The sequence below is a fragment of the Cryptotermes secundus genome, unplaced genomic scaffold, assembly GCF_002891405.2.
Source record: "Cryptotermes secundus unplaced genomic scaffold, Csec_1.0 scaffold109, whole genome shotgun sequence".
NCBI lineage: Eukaryota > Metazoa > Arthropoda > Insecta > Blattodea > Kalotermitidae > Cryptotermes > Cryptotermes secundus.
The window spans coordinates 789277-806871 of NW_019737086.1; the positions used below are offsets into that span (position 1 = coordinate 789277).

A 17595-nucleotide genomic window follows, 5' to 3' on the forward strand; every position below is an offset into this window, starting at 1 on the left:
TTCAAAAGTGTGGTTGAAGTCAGTCATCTGAGTAAAGACAGTTCTGATTCTTTTATTCATGCTATGTAGAATCCCAAGAGATTTCACTTTAGAGCTTTGTATATATGTGCAGTATGCGATTTGGGTCAATGGACCCATTTCCTTGGGAAGAAAAGGGTCATGGCTATGATACTAGAAGTATCAATTTCACATTGTAACATGGTAAGGTAAGGTGAAGTCCCTGTGTATACTTAATTAAGCACTAGGCTGTATAGATGGTGTGAACATATAGCTCCACCATTCTTTACCTCAGCACTAGATGTAGAGTGGTCAGCTTCAAGCCCTGGTGGCTTTATCCCCATCTGCCAGGAATCGAACCTAAGTTGTACTGACTGATCATAATATATTCCTCTTAATCCAAAATGAGGACTGATCCATGATTCACAGCCTTGAAAATAAACACTATAACAGAATGGCAAACTTTATTCAAAATGCACAACATGAACCTAACTGCAAATAAAATTTACACCCAGAATTGTCATGAACTGGTTACTTTTATGAGAATTCGGTCCACCATTGAATAAAAGCTGCATCTGTTTTTTCAGCTAAATTGAACATTAATAAAAATAACAATGTCAGAATCCAACATCCAATGGAGATCAGTATAAAAAATTATGCATATGTTGTGAATTCCGTTTGTAGGTAAAAATGTACAAGCTTGTGTACATAGTTTCCTCTACACCCTACTGAGTTTTCATATGAAGTTTGTGGGTTGCGAAAATAATCGTGTACAGAAGTACATATATATAATGTAGCAAATACTTCAGAATTTGCTGTGTGTAAATTGGTCGACTGACATACTTTTTTATGCTTTCATATAAAAACATTTCATTCTACATATGTAAAACAAACACAGAACAAAACATTCTTTTATTCATAAGGTGAAGTAAAAAGAAGAAAAATTTCAACTTATAAATAAATATCCATTGTCCACAAGTTTTTAAAAAAAGGTGCACAACCAAAACATGAATGAGAGTCAATCCACACTTTCACTGCACTTCAGAAGCTACACTGCAAATCTGTCTCATCAGATAAAGTTTTTCATCTTGGCTTTGGAGAAGGCAGGTTTCTGCCTTACATATCTCTTTATTATACAACGTATTCTCAGACAAGTACTGCTTATTACAGTTTTACTTCACAGAAACAAGAATTGTCATTTTTGTCATAAACTAAACAATATGACGCATATGTTGTTCCCTGGTGATTGGTTCCAACACTGAACTAATTTTTTAGTTATTCCTAAATAATTCCCAACCCATCCATGCCCACAATGAAAAAAATAAATACACAGGTACAATAACAAGACACAGGCAGTAATAATATTCCGCATCCGAGATCATGTCTGTACCATTTGGAATTACGCCAACATGGTGAAATATTTTCCGTAGATGAAGTCCAGCTAATTATAATGAATGAAACAGTGATTAGCATAAAAATGCATCTCTAAATTACATATAACAGCTCCGGAACAACAATTTCAATAAAGGTGTAATTTCCAGTTTTTGTGCAAGTTGAAGTTAATTAAGATTTACTGCATACATTTCCTTGCAAAAATCAGTCACCACAAACTCCAGATCATAATTTCAAGCAACGCACGCATTCTTCGTAATAATTAACTACGTAATCACCACGTCACCTAGACACATACACACTAACTAAGATTTCATGTTCATGGTACTGTTGGATGTTGGATACTACTGGTACTATTTCACGCTGCCATGTTTCATTGTCGTTCATTATCATGCGCTACTCGAACGTCAGATACCACGGATCATATTAAAAAGTCATAACCAGTCGTACTACAATAAGAAGTGAGTCTTTGGTTGACATCGATTTATCACCAATCCTTGGTATCCATAATGTCCATAATTTTGTTTTTTCACGAGAGGTGGAAGAGCGGGAACTGCAGTATGTATGCATGGAGAGAATTTTGTTTCTGGTAGATTTAACAGTATAAGGTAGAGTTAGTAGTATTAGTATAGAATTATGATTATAACTGTATGACGTTAGTAATTTATTGTATTTTTCCGCATTAATTTTGTTATGATGGGAACGCAATTGCTGTAAATAAATGTTTGGCATATTGCAGATTGAAATGTTGAAGTGTTTATTGTTTTCCTAAAGGAGCTGTATGTGGGTAGGTAGCACAAAAATCAGAGTCTGTGATATTTAAGCTGTCATGAAGGAGGTGCTGTTCCAGGATATACCTAGCAGAAATGATCAGATTTCTTGCATATTGGAATTGATTGGACAAGTAAGTTTAAAAGATATCACAGATGACATACTAGTTTAGATCATATCCCTACATTGACTCTTCCAATCAAATATATTATTTTCCACATTTAAAGTTACATATAATGTTTTATTCATGTTCTACCTGAATATGGAAACTCCAAGGGTTATATAAGATCCAAAAGTTCGTGATGATGGTAAATTAATATAATTATTAACTTTTTGGACGTTTCCCGTCGCCCTGTTTTTGTTTAAAACAACGTTTCAGAGACTGTACTTTGCCCCTGCCCTCAAGTATAGAGCCTACCTCCTTTGGCCCATTAGATAGAGTGAGTCTGTATCTCCAAATACAAAAACCAACATAAGGCAGCGTATATAAAACCAAGTGCAACCAAAACCATCTGTGGGAGTTACAACAAAAATCCTCTGTACTCGTTATGTCTGTATATATATTTATCTTTGTCTTATCTGTGATTTTTTTTTTTATTTTATAATATCTGTAGTAGTTATCTTCAGAACTTGACTCAATACTTTCAGCTTCTATTTTAGTCGAACCCTGATTTTACTGGCCGAGGCCATTACATTATGCATGGCCACCGGTGTTGGCCTCATGAATGTGACATTTTAAATTCTTGTCATAACTCCCACAGAGGATTTGTGTTTGGTTTATATATCCTGCATTGTGTCAGTTCTGGTGTCCAGAGATAGGGACTAGCTGTATTAATTCAGCCCAGCAGAGTAGGCTTTTTACCTGAGGGCAGGGAGATTTACCTGAGGACAGGGAGAGTCAAGTCTCCAAAGAGTTCTAGATAAAAATATGACAATATATAGTGCCCAGAAAGTTAAAAATTTGTATGTTGCGCCCTGTTCTGGTTGAAGTATGTCTGTTAGTGTTCTTCCTGATACAAAAGCTAAATTATTACTTAATACCAGTATTTTTAAATATATTTCACTAATTTATATAGTGTAGTGGGAACATTGTACTTTTAACAGTGTTATGTATGATGCATCAGAGATTTGACATATGGATGTTCGTGGAGGGAAAGGAATTACGAATTAAGACCTATTTCAAAGCACCCTTTTCCTGCATACCTAATGACAAGTCAGGTAAAATGATGGTACTCCTGCCAACTGAGATTTCAGAATGGTGCCGCCTGTATAAGTTCAGCCTCTTTGGCATGACATACCCACTACAAGCTTTTGGTACCTTCTCTCGTGCATTGAGAATGATGTGTGTAATTTCTAGTAATCATAATTGTAACTGAACTCAATAGCAGGAATGCCCATTAAATTAGAACTGTTTTATTACAACACTTCTAGGAGACTGAAGAAACTCTTAATTGAGACTTCTGAACCACAATAGCTGATCTTGAGATTAAGTATACAGATATTCTGGATATTAATGTGCACTGTGCATTGAATTGACAAGTGTATGAAATATCATAAACAGTTGCAATGTAATATTACTTTTATTAGCCAGGGGAACCAGTACCACCAGCAATATTTGTGTTCGGCCATACTGCGACAGGAAAAACGTTGGTGGTCACCCGTGTATTGGAGGAACTCCAGTACATCCATGCTGTAGTAAACTGTGTTGAATGTTACATGCCACAATTACTTTTTGAACCAATACTCAACAAGATACATGGTGAATATAATTAATTGTCATTCCTATATCAATTATGCTATATATACTCAGACTGGTACATGAATTACCCATAATCAGCCACTGTATATTTACAGTATAAAAGGGACTTTAAAGACCACTTTATATATATATATATTACACTTCTAAGGTATGATTCTGTGTCTTTAATAGTACACAGTTTATAAACTGAAAGTGAGTTGTACAAAATTCAGAAAGACACATACTTAAAATAGTCATATAAGTTTTATTAGTGGAACCTTAAAATGACAAATTGACACTTACATAACAATTCCAACATGTCTCACACATTTATCCTCCTTCCTCTGTCTGCGTAATCAATGCTTATTGCAGAAATTTAAAGTGTTCTACATAATAATTTGATATTGCCTACATATGCTGCTTTCTGCAAGGTGTCATAAGGAATATTTAAGCAATAATACAGTATATATGAAGTAAATAAACAGGTCATTAGGATTTGTGATGGACAGACTGGTGTTCAGACAGATTTTCTTTGAGAACTTCAGTTCCCCCACCATTTCGCATTCCACCAACTGCTCCCTATTCATTAATCACCCTATCATCAGTGCTATATAGTATTGGTGCTGACACCATCATTAAATAGCAAACTTGAAAGAGAAAGGATGAAGCTAATATTCCATATATGTGTTGTGAGCAAGAACAATACTACCACTGTCTGTGTTCTATACTCAAAAGTAAAGTAAAAAAGAGTAAAGCTATCCCTGTAACAGGCCGTGAAGGCCCATAGGGTTGTGAGACGTTGAGGGTCCCACATTGTCTAGACAGATGGCTCAAAGATGGCGGTAAGATCAGCCTTACGCGCCAGCCGCGGTTTACTCCCCAGGAAAATTATTTAACTAATTCCTGGTACTCACTTCTGTTAGAGGCTGAGTAAACCCCAGGGCATAGTGCGGCTGGAAGGATTAGGTAAACTGAAAAAATCCAATGACCTCATCGAGATTTGAACCTGCAACCTTCCAGCTTGTAGCCTAGCACCTCAACCACTACGAGTGCAGAAAAGTAAAACATAAATGAAAGATTATGCCCATCAGTCTGTCTGTCTCCTGTCAATTTAAGTATACCCTTTTTTTATTGCTAGTGGGGTGGGACTAAGTCCCTTGTAGTGCGGCCACTTCTGGCCTATTGTACCAGCCCCAGATGATAGGTGAGGGTGATTGTGGAGCAGTTGGTGGAATGAAGATTGGCAGGGGAAACTGAAGTCCTCAGAGAAAACCTGCCCCAGTGCCACTTTGTCCACCACAAATCCCACTTGACCAGACCCGGGATCGAACCTGGACCGCTGCGGTGGGAAGCCAGTGACTAACCGCTTGAGCTATGGTGTGGCCCAAGTATACCCTTTACTCTTATTTCTTTAATATACAGAATCTAAATATTTATATATAACCGTCAACAGCAGTTTATCATGGAATGTGACATGGCAGTGGACACCAACTATTACTTCCATGATTTCTCAACTTCTTTTTACATGATCGAGTGAAAGAAAGACGCTAATCTATGTGAAACCAACCTTTACCATACAGCATTTACAGCCACAGTTTGAGAAGACTCCAGGCCACTAAAGGGGTTACGGAAGATTAGCTTTGATTCAGAGGATCCACATTTTAATTTAGAACTGGATTTGTTTAATTAAAATTATTTATATCACATGCATCATATTCAGAATTTGCCTCATTTGTGTCTGGTATTGTTTTAGCCAAAAGTAGACCATTGCTTGAGTTATTTAATAACATCTTTTCAACTGCATTTGTTGTCTAGCATCAAATTGGAGGATAATTATTGTCATATGTATGCAGTGACTATAGATGGGGTTTCGATTGGTAATTGGATTTATTGAACACTTACATATCCGTAGCTACAAGTAATTGTAACTGTTTTGCTTATCCACATGCTTTACAGTCACTAGAGCACACACTTAAATCTTCTCAGTCAGTTACAGTCCTCACTTGCCGTTGCTTGCTAGCAGCTTTCAGTGGCGGACATTCCCCTTCCTCTGGGTTCCCGAATTGGTCCCAGCCTCAGCTACAGAAATGTTGACTGACCAAACTCAAAGTTATGTTATGACCGACGGTCAGTTGGCCAGTCTGTCTTGGTGTCAAGTTCCCATCTGGGCCCAAGACCAGATTTTTGTTACTGTCAGACAGTTAATGGTTTCAAAGTATAAATCACTCCGTCCAATGTGACCTGTAAGTCTTTTACTACATAAAAACTTAACACCCTTACATGTTTCGGTCTCTGTGGACCATCCTCAGAGGGCAAACATCACTACAAAAAGGAAACCACTATCACATAATTTGTTTACACGCAAAGTACATACACTTATATGTTACAACACACAGTACACAGAATAGAACATAGAAATAGAAATGTAGTAAAAGACTTACAGGTCACATTGGATGGAGTGATTTATACTTTGTAATTGTTAATGTGACGGACCAGAATGAAACAAATAAAAAAAAAAAAATGTTAATAATTTGTTGAAGTGGGGCGCCCTCTTTGACGAGAGGATGGGTCTGTCATTTGCAATTGCTGCTGGCCCTCACCAGTGCAATCATTCTTGGGGCTGAGGCCCACAGGCTCATGACATATTTTACGGTCTCAGATTTGAGATTCCTACAACCTGGAGGGCCAGGTCCCTGTATTTATATCCCCCAGGAACAGGTTGGCCCAGTGTATCCCCCCAGGCACTGGGTTTCCTTTTTGTCTCCTATGACTCGCAGGGCTATGGTGGAGGTATTTGAACCCACCTCAGTCACTATTCAGTCATTGCCTAGCAACAGCTGTTACTTACAGAGCCATTACTTAGTAATGGCTGTTGTATAGCTCCTTATTTCGCAATCATTACCTAGCAGTGGGTCTACATGCCATATTATACATTGGGAATTATGTTGAAGAAAGCAGTCACAGCTTGTTTTAAGTTACTGTCACAGAATTATCTTGAGGAACTGAGGAGAACTGTGAAGCACCTTAAGATAGTCTCTGTTGAGACCAAAGTTTGAACCTGGGAACTCCAGAATAAGAAGAAATATGTAAAAATAGAGGATGTAGTAAAAAATGAAAATGTCTTCTTAAAGAAAGATCCAAATCCCCAGTACAAAAATACCTATATACTCTGTACCTTGCTGTAAGGAATTATTTTACAAATGCATAGCATGTATATATGTAATGTAATGTTTCTTGTCAGAGATCTCTATTATGCAGAGGATCATCATTTTATTCTGTATTCCTTGTGAATAATATATGTTTGTTATTTCAATATTATCATATAATGGAGATTACACTGAGACTCAAAGTACACTGGGCTGCATAATGTTTATCCTAAGCTGAATGCATGACTTGAAGATGTGACTTATACTTCCTTGTTTAATTTTTCAGGACATGAACTGTCTTCTGCAAACAAGTATGCCCCATATGCTAGCTGTGACAATATGATGGATTTTGTCAGTTGCCTCAAAAACTCAAAAATTGTGGCCCAGGAGAAGAAACCATGTGTAATTGTGAGTGTTTGTCACTATATGATACAACATTGCATTAAATGCAGCTGAATCAGTTGTGTGATGTCTTGTAGTGATACATACACACTTCTTCATAAGAGTACTGTTAGTTCCTTGGAACTCTAGCCGTGCTAGAGGAGTCATACCATCTCTCACGGAGCTGGGGGAGCAGTCTTATCAGCTTATGTCAGCGTGGGTGTTACCACTTTGGAATGTAGCGTCTTGAAGCATGGTCAGGTGTATAGTATGTTGTGTTGCTTGTTAGTTGGTCTCTGTAGGCAATGTTTCCCGCTCAGGGAGTAGCTCTGAACGTCACCACAGCAACCGTACAGCTTCGCGTGCTCCACAACAGCGTTTACCTTTCCGTGCGGCTAAAGTTACAAGGCACTAACTATAACTGTGTCTCCCCGTGTTATTGTGTTTGCTCTAAACTTTTCTCCACAGCTCTACATTAAAATATGCCACTGTCATGTTAACAGTGGACCTCATATCCAAGCAAGTTACAGATTTGCTGCTGGAGAAATAAGGAGGGATAACATGTAGAAAAACAAACATGATTTCAGTACTTATCTGCTTTTGTTTAAAAATTACCTTAGATATACCATTACAACTTAAGACTACAGCATCCAGAACAGAATCTTAAGTCTCATGATACTGTTCTCATAGGCAGAGAATTCAAATAGTGTAAACTGATATACTATTCCAGGTTCTGGACAAATGTGAGAAACTCCGAGATATGGATACCACCCTTCTTCCAGCATTTCTTCGGCTTCAAGAACTGACTAAGATGTTCCATCTGTGTGTCTTTCTCCTTAGTGATGTTGTGTGGGAAAAATTCCGTATAAGGGAAGGCTTCCAGGAGCCAATACAAATCCATTTTCCGCAGTATACAAAAGGTACTGTTGAAAATCAAGAATGTTTAAACGAAAAACTAGGCATCTCATAGTTACTGTATTTTTCACATTAATTCTGATGACAAAATAATGGATTGCTGTTGACAGAAGTGCACCAATTGTCATGGATAATGATCAGTTATTTGATAGGATTAAAATTTCTGTTCCAGTAGTCTCGTTTGCTTTTGCACCGTACAGAATTTAGTTACATACCCTACATTGTACATAAAACAAGCATTTTTCTAGTTCTATGTGCTTATTAATTAGAGCCTGGTTTATTTTTTCAACAGATGAGCTTGTGGAAATTTTGTTACGGGATCGTCCATCAGGAGACAAATGGCCAGATGATGTATACTGCAGCTATGTGAAACTTTTCTTGGGCATCTTTTATAGAGCATGCCGAGATCTCAACGAACTGAGATATATGGTAAGTCAAGTCTTAATCATCATCATAATATATAGCCATTTTCATGAGCTAATGGATTTAAACTACATTTTCATCACTAGATACGAATTGGACATATAATTTTAGGCGTGTTCATAATCTTGCAGAGTGCCTAGGAATTTCACTGTTTATCCATCCACCCATCAGTGCGTACACTACGCATGGAACAATTTGAAAACCAGAGGATGAATTTTGAAATTTAATATTTGAGAATTTTATGAAAAGTATTGAGACACGTGAATTTTGATTTACATTGGATATGTTCAATAACTTTACATGAAGAACTACATGCTTTTCTGTGCATATCAATACTTATTAGAAAGAAAAATATATGAACATAGTTCTAGAGAAACATGGAAACTGCATTTTATTTGTAATACATTTTCTTCACAAGTCTTATGAATTTTGAGATAATTAGACAAAAGGGATGTTATGAGTACTTATTTTGTATTTTCATTCTTGTTCTTTCATACACATATACAGATTTAGTTCACATCCCGAAGAAGTAAACAGCTGTAATTATGACTGGTAACAGCTCTTACCAAATGAAGAACCATAAGATTCCCCCCCCTCCCAAAGGAAAGAAAATCAATCCGGGGCCATTTATTATTCAAATAACTTGTGTGTATCTTAGTTTACATGTTATATACGTGTAGCACTGAATGGGTCACACTGCCCTTTCTTGCCTAATTTAATTACCAGAGCTCCTTGCCAGCATTTTAAAAATAAAATACTGTATGTGCTTATATCTTGGGGCACGCGGTAGCGTAGTTGGTTGAGGCACTATGCTACAAGCCGGAAGGTCGCAGATTCAAGTCCCAATGAGGTCACTGGAATTTTTTCAATTGACCTAATCCTTCCAGCCCTGGGGTCGACTCAGCCTCTAACAGAAATGAGTACTAGGAATTAATTAAATAATTTTCCTGAGGAGTAAAGCATGGCCGGCGTGTAAGGTTGAAAACCTTACCGCCATCTATGAGCCGATTGTCTAGATAATGTGGGACCCTTAACGTCTCACAACCCTATGANGGGCTTCACAGCCTGGTACAGGGATAGTTTTACTTACTTTTATGTGCTGATATCTTAATTTACAGGTTATTATAAGTAATGCAATGAAAAGGGTATAAAAGAATGATCCTGACCCCTCTAAAATACTATACCAAAATATTACTGAAAACCTGTCAGAATAATCAGCCTCTCAGGTACAAAGTAACACAACCGCAATGTTCAGTGCAAAACTCTATTCAATTCTAAACTGCATTATTATACGGCAATGAATGTTGCAGGCGCAACTCAATTTTCCAAAATATTGTGATCCAATACTAAAGGGAGAGTCAAAGATGGATGATGTTAACAAACTGTGGAGACATATAACACCACACCTCCGGTCATCATTAGCACAACTATATCTTAGGACAGCATCCAGGTACATATAATTTTACAGTTATCTTTTGGAAAGTAAGTACTGTATTTAGCGGCCTCCGTAGTCTAGAGGTAACGTTCTCACCTCATGACTCGTGGTACGCGGGTTCAAATACCCGGCAGAGGTCNAGCAAGTGGCCAAACTTGCTTGCTCAGCGGGACTGATGGTACGCACCATTTATCGGTAGGGTAAAGAGACTGGTAGAATATCATAGAGGGAAGCACAATAGATCAAACTGGTCGCGGTGCATGGGGAAACCCACCCTCTCTAAATAACTAAGTACTGTATTTGGTAATGTATAAGACACATTCTCTTCTCTCAAAAGCATACCCTAAAATTACCCTGTGCTTTTTATAGGCCTATAAAGTTTGCTACCAATCTAGACCAAAACAATATCTACGGATTCTGTATGAACTAAGTCCATGGCAATCATCCATAATGTTGAGGTTTTATACAAAAAGTTTAATGCAAATATAAAATCTGTAAGCAAATAATAAGTTTGCCCCCAAAAGAATCCTCTGTTACTAGTAGAAACAGTAGATGTGTTTTGGTTAATGACACTGTCAGTACTGAGACAATGTAGCATTAATGATAAGGTGATTAATGAATATGGAGCAGTCAATGGAATGAGAATTGGTAGGGGAACTGGCCCATTCCCATTTTGTCCACCACAGATCTCTCATGACCTGACCTGTGACTGAATATGGGCCACTGCTGTGGGAAGCTGGTGACTGACTGCCTGATCTATGGCACAGCCGGTGGTGGTGGCAGTAGGAATTTAATATTTACACTTGCAAATAATAAAACAAGTGTGAGCTGACTAGGATATGAGGGTATGGCCATCAGCACATAGGTCCACAATGCTAACTCATAGGAGAAATTGCTTTCTGTTGTTGGATTAGAGATTTCTCTTACCTAAATATGGTGTCAGAACACATGATTTATAGGAATAAAAGTCAGCGGCCTCCGTAGTCTAGAGGTAACGTTCCCACCTCATGACTCAAGGTATGTGGGTCGTGGAATTTTTAAGGGCGGAAAAATTCAGGGAACAAGTCCTCTGGGACGGACTTTAAGCCGTGGGTCCCGTGTCATAGATTTACGGCACATAAAAGATCGTCATGTCTCTAGGAGACCTCTGAGCAAAATTAGGCAACAAGTTTCCTGCCCAAGTAGTTTCCAATGCCTCTGGTAGATGGGTGAAATATCAGGTACTGAGGGCTGATCTCATTGGCTGAACGGGGCTGATAGCAGACACCAGTACTGGTAGGGTATGGCAACAGTAGAAATTAAAGGGGGACGCACAATGAACCAATAACTGGTCTAAGTGCATGGGGAAACCCACCCCTCTAATAATAATAATAATAATAATAATAATAATAATAATAAATAAATAAGNCATAATAAAGCAGATTTTATGAGTTCTATCCAGAATTGATTGTTATATTTTTTCATTTTCTTAAAGTTATAGTCTGGAAGAGACTTTGAAGCCAGCAGCTCTGTCTTCATCTGAAACATATGTTCTGAGTTTTGATCTACCCTACTATGCCAAGTTTTTTCTCATTGCTGCATATCTGGCATCTTACAACCCTGCTAAGGCAGACCGTCATATTTTTGTAAAGAATCGTGGTAAAGACCGCAAGAAGAAGCGACAGAAGAGAAAACAACCAGAGCAACTATTGGGTCCTAAAGCATTTGCTCTGGACAGGCTCCTTGCAATATTTTATGCCATTATTGGAGAGGATGTGAACCTGACTGCCAGTCTTTTATCACAGGTAACAAAATATGGATGACAGATTGACATGACCTTTTTAATTAACAGTATTTCATTTGTTTCCATAACAAACTTCTTCCCAACAATAATAAAATCTCCATAAATTGATACATATTACAGAAGGTAAAGTTATCCCTGGGCCGGTCACGGTAGCCGAGCAGTCTAAGGCATCTACTGTCTTTGCTTGCTTGGAAAGTGGGATTGTGGGTTCGATTCCCACTCAGGGCATGGATGTCTAGTTTGTGTGTGTGCGTTTTTCTGTGTTCGTGTACAGGTAGAGGCTTTGCGACGAGCTGATCACCCGCCAAGGAGTCCTACCGAACATGTAAGATCTAGAAAAACCGAAGTGAACGGAGAAGTTCATGGAGGTAGGCCTAGGCCCACTGGGGCTGTAGTGCCAAGGAAAAAAAAGTCATCCCTGTGCTTAATTAATTAAGCACCATACCAAGAGATGTATGGGGAACTGGAGGCATAGCTCCACCATTCTTGACATTGGTACTAGATCGAGGTGAGTTGTCAGCTTCATGCTTTTTCCACTTTACCCCCAGGGACCCAGCCCATGGTACCCATTTGATAGGAGGATGGGTGGTCCCCAGAGCCAGCCTAGATGCTGTGGAAAAGACCATCCAGCCTGTAGGCCATCAGTATACCAACTGAGATATTACACATCAGAATATTTTTAACTTTGTTCCATGGGATCTATTATTAAAATGTTATAAAACTAGTGAGCTTTTATACATTTTGCATAACACTATTTTATGGACTTTTTTTATATGTAACCATGTTTAAATTAAGTTTCATATTTTAGTTTGTAACATAAATATGCAAGAATTACACAAACTAAACACTTAAATTTAAAATTACCAATAAGAGCAGTGTCTGATTTTAATTCCTTTTATTTTAAGTGGAAGATATATGTATTTTGTTATAAATTGAGAGTTAAATAATAGCCCTATTTATATTAAGTTCACCTGTGAATTGAACTTTGCGTCCTGTAACAGACTTGCTCTTGAAAGTTCCAATGCTTTCTTTGTTTTGTGTGTTACAAAGATCTGTTTTAACTGCTTGCACCTTGAATAGCACGCTTATTCCTGCGATTTGCTAGTAACAGAATATGCGTTAGGAGCCTGGATCAGAGAACGATCCTGGACGTAATCCATTTCAAAATTGGAATAACACTGAGTAATACAATAGGTGCCATTCTTGTTTCTACACATGCAGCAGATTAATATGACAGCAAATGAAGTGTTTGTCAGAAATGGCTAATTTTGCAAAAACTTTGTATATACTCATAACATAAAATATAGATCTCATTATTTTAATCATGTACACTTTGAAGTTTTCATGTTTACTCGATTATGGTCTTCTGGCTTGTGACACTATGCAACTGATCCTGAAGATGAAGGCAACATGTTCCTCTGAAACATCTATATCCACCTACAAGACTGCAGAATGTCACAACCCAAAGGACCACAAACTTAACTGTGCTTGAATTTCTTTTGGTATGATGAATATTTTATGGAATACATGGACGAATAACTTCTAGAACATTTTAATAAGCCTCATGCCCAGAATGTCACAGCTGAATTACGCTGGCCAATGAAATTAGCAGTGAATTTTTTTGCCTTTTACTGATGCAGATGTCATCTCTGTTGAGACTGCAGCTACTCACAATTGTTGGTGATGATCACATTGATTTACCACGATACAAATGTGCTGTGGATTTTGAATTTATCAGTACTGTTGCAAGGTTAGTAGCAATTATATCAGTTCATTTTTTCTGTAATGTGTGTATATAGTGGAACAGAAAACTGTCTAGCAAGACATTTATTGATAATAGATAGTAGCTATATTTTTATATTGTCATGTTTATAAGTGACTATAGATAGGGTTTGGATTGGTAGTTGGATTTACTGACCACTTACAGATCATAACTACAAGTAACTATAGGGCTATTGCTAACTCACACTACAATTCACTACAGCATGCATTTTGTCATCTTAGTCTCCTTGTTTTCATTGGTTGTCTGGTTGTTTATGGCTTCCAACAATGCAGATTCCTCAGTTTCCATCATGTTTATGTCCTTACTGGCTGCTATGTCACGACTAACTAAACTCTAGACTTTTTCTGCTTATAACACCTCAGTACAGACTGCACAGAAAACATGTATCCAGCAGCTCATCTGTTGTTGCGTCACTCAGCTATCACACGGATCATATAGAGCACACTCTTTCCATTGGTGCATGTTATGAATCTGCTAGCCAGCAATGGACGTTGTTTACAACGGGTCTACATGCCATATTGCCCCCTTCTTAAGCGTACTGCCATTTCTTCTTTTCCAAGGGCTGTGCGTGTGACATCTGTGACTGGTCTCGCCTTCCTTCACCCTGGCTCAGCTCTAATGGTGATTAGTCTCCAACAGCTCCTGCTGCTCTTCCCGAGAAGGTGTGAGCTGCTCCAGATGTACCATCAATCTTCTTTTCTACTTGGTGCAGGCAAAAGTTCCAAGAGTGGTCAGTGCTCATACATATCTGGCTTTTAAGCTGCTGGTAGTCTCTTCTTTCGTTTTGGAGGCGGCTGACCCCTCCATAATCTAATTTATTTTTATTTAGAGGTGGCTGAACCCTACACAATGTCCAGTCACTCACTTCCTGTAACCTGATGGAAATCCCTATTACTCACTTCATGACCTTCCAAAAATCTGCCTGATGGTCTGTTTTGTTGAATGCCTTCTTGCTTCCTAAACGTAGCTGCCATCTTAGGCATCAGTGCCTTGTGCCACATTTGCATTTAGGTCACACCCAGCATCTCTTCTTGAACTTCCGTCCTTTACAGGTTCCGCATACTACATCACCCTTGCCTGGTCCCTGACAATTATGTCCCATGCAAGTGCAGGAATGGTGTGGCAGGTCAACCGTCCTCAGGTAGCACCCAACTTCTGCCAGGACCCACTGTCATTCTAGGTCCAGTTCTTTGGCTGTCAGCTGCGCCCTACGGCTAGATTCCGGTCCCTATATTGGTCCACCAGTGCTCCGATTGTTTCCACCATAACTTCTTTCTTAGGGGCATCCTGCTGCTTTGCTGTGGTCTCTGACTTTTCCTGATTGGCTTCCAAATCTGTGGTGTTGATTCTGTTGAATCTTTCTTCGAAGTCATCCACTGTGGTTTCCATTTTCTCTAGCTGGGAGTCTACCTTGGCCATTGTTTCTTCTTTCAGGCGTTCTTGGTTGGTTCTTATTTCAGCCAGCAGGCATGCCATCATTTATTCCATCTCCATAGTGTGGCAATATAGCTTCTTATGGCGGTCTCTAATCCAACCACTGACACCAGCTGTCACCCTCCAGTGCATTTTCCAATATAACCACTTCTGATGCCAGTTGTGTATGAGTGACTGTAGACAGGATTTGGGTTGATAATTGGATATACTGACCACTTACAGATTGTAACTACAAATAACTATACATTGATGACAATAAACTAATTTGTTTGACAGTTGTTCACGCTGTAGGATATTTGTCTGACATGGGACTGCAAAGGGTGAAAAGACCCCTTCATGTAATGAGAAACAAATATACTCAAGTTGACTTTGTCTTTTTGTTTCAGGACTGTCAGTTTTAACATAAGGAGATATTTGTATGAATTCATGTGATGAATAATTATGATGATAACTATTACTGGTACTGCTGTAGACTATTTTGGAAGTCAGTGAATGTGTGAAGCAGACAAGCAGCAGCAGTAGTTTCTTATGTAATTCAGATGAAACCTACTAAAATAATTTATGCAACTGTGTATTACAATTCCTGTGGGGTACATTAATTTGAGCTCCAGTATTACTGGTTTCAAGTGTACAGTTTACAATTAAAACATTTTTGTACTAACTACCTACATGTAGAATCTGTCTTGTATATTAGATTTTATTTGAAAAGTTTTTGAGTATTTCATATTCCTGTTTTCTCTGCCATCATTCTCATGGCCTGGGGGTGGGTATGTGTGTGCCGCTGGCAAAACCTGACTTTGATGTTTACATACTGTAGTAGTACACCGACTTAGGTTGTCCACTGATTAAGATTATCTTTAATGGATCTGACTGAATAGTTTTTTTTTAACTGCTAGTGGGATGGGACTAAGTCCCTTGTACTGCGGCCACTTCTGGCCTATTGTACTAGCCCCAGGTGATAGGTGAGGGTGGAATTGGAGCAATTGGTGGAATGAAGGTTGGCAGGGGAAACCGAAGAACTCGGAGAAAACCTGCCCCAGCGCCACTTTGTCCACCATAAATCCCACTTGATCAGACCCGGGATCGAACGCGGGCCACCGCGGTGGGAAGCCAGCTACTAACTGCTTGAGCTATGGCGTGGCCCTACTGAGTAGCTTACTGTCCACCTTACTTTTCACCAGAGGATGGAAACAGATCCAGTTTCCAGAACAGTGCCATGTTTGATACTGGATGATGGATATATCAAAAAAACATAGTAATGCTAACATAAAGTTTTTAAGACCCATTCAGAACTGAAATATTTTATGCCTGTCTCCGTTATTTATTACCTTGCACGTGACAAGTGGACAAGTTTATTTCTAGAGGTCCAGTAATGATTGGTTCCAGGTATTTTGAGGATGGAAGTAAATTTCCTTCATAAAGACAGAACAATATGTGACTTCTTCATTTATCAGCAATAATGATATAAAGGTTAAAAAGTAAGTTAAAGCTATCCCTTTGACACGCCATTGAGGTCCATAGGGTTGTGAGAAGTCTAGCACAGGTTTATTTAAAGCATTAGGAATGCATTATCAGATCTTTTGCATTCATCAGATATTGGAGAAAAAGTGGGAGTACGAAGAGACAGTACATCAGCTATTCATAGACTTAAAAAAAAAGCCTACTATTCAGTTAGGAGGGAAGTATTGTACAATATTGTAATAGAGTTTGGGATACCCATGACACTAGTTAGGTTGATTAAAATGTGTTTAAACGAAACGTATAGTAAAGTCTGTGTAGGTAAACATTTGTCTGATAAATTTCCTATCCAGAATGGTCTAAAACAAGGAGATGCTTTATCGCCACTCCTTTTCAACTTTGCCTTAGAATATGCAATTAGGAAGGTCCAGGGAAACCAGGTGGGACTGAAATTAAACGGGACACATCAGCTGTTGGTCTACGCCGATGATGTGAATCTACTGGGTGATAATGTAGATACCATAAAGAAAAACACACAAACTTTAATTGACGCAAGTAAAGAGGTTGGTCTAGAAGTAAACACAGAGAAAACTAAGTATATATTACTGTCTCGTCACCAAAATGCAGGGAAAAGCATGACAGAAAGATAAGAAACAGATGTTTTGAAAATGTGGCACAGTGCAGATATTTGGGAACAACGATAACAGATCAAAACCTGATTCAGGAGGAAATTAAGAGGAGATTGAACTCAGGTAATGCTTGCTACCATTCAGTCCAGAACCTTTTGTCTTCTCGTCTGTTGTCCAAAAACATAAAAATTAGAATTACAAAACTATAATTTTGCCTGTGGTTCTGTATGGGTGTGAAAGTTGGTCTCTGACATTAAGGGAGGAACACAGACTGAGAGTGTTTGAGGAGAATATTTGGACCGAAGAGGGA

At 38.4% G+C, this 17595-nt stretch overlaps 1 protein-coding gene across 5 annotated transcripts; it reads left to right on the top strand.

The window, feature by feature from the left end:
* The first annotated feature begins 294 nt into the window (after positions 1-294).
* LOC111870039 (origin recognition complex subunit 5) lies at positions 295-15875 on the top strand. 5 transcript variants are annotated; one of them, XM_023861993.2, is made up of 10 exons: positions 295-1850; positions 2164-2293; positions 3748-3919; positions 7331-7452; positions 8156-8345; positions 8633-8769; positions 10074-10213; positions 11673-11982; positions 13622-13731; positions 15585-15875. In XM_023861993.2, the coding sequence occupies exons 2-10, from the start codon at positions 2219-2221 to the stop codon at positions 15628-15630; spliced, it is 1302 nt and encodes a 433-aa protein (XP_023717761.1). In that variant the 5' UTR covers positions 295-1850; positions 2164-2218; the 3' UTR covers positions 15631-15875. The 5 variants fall into 5 exon arrangements, with proteins under 5 accessions (XP_023717761.1, XP_023717758.1, XP_023717759.1 ...); XM_023861990.2 differs by lacking the exon at positions 295-1850 and adding an exon at positions 1858-1947; XM_023861991.2 differs by lacking the exon at positions 295-1850 and adding an exon at positions 1867-1997 and having other exon boundaries at positions 2129-2293.
* Positions 15876-17595: the final 1720 nt, after the last annotated feature.

Coding starts and splice junctions, on each gene's coding strand:
- LOC111870039 (XM_023861993.2), top strand. CDS start 2,219: ATGAAGGAGGTGCTGTTCCAGGATATACCTAGCAGAAATGATCAGATT. Junction 8,770..10,073: donor TCAACGAACTGAGATATATG/GTAAGTCAAGTC, acceptor TGAATGTTGCAG/GCGCAACTCAATTTTCCAAA. Junction 13,732..15,584: donor TTTATCAGTACTGTTGCAAG/GTTAGTAGCAAT, acceptor TTTTTGTTTCAG/GACTGTCAGTTTTAACATAA.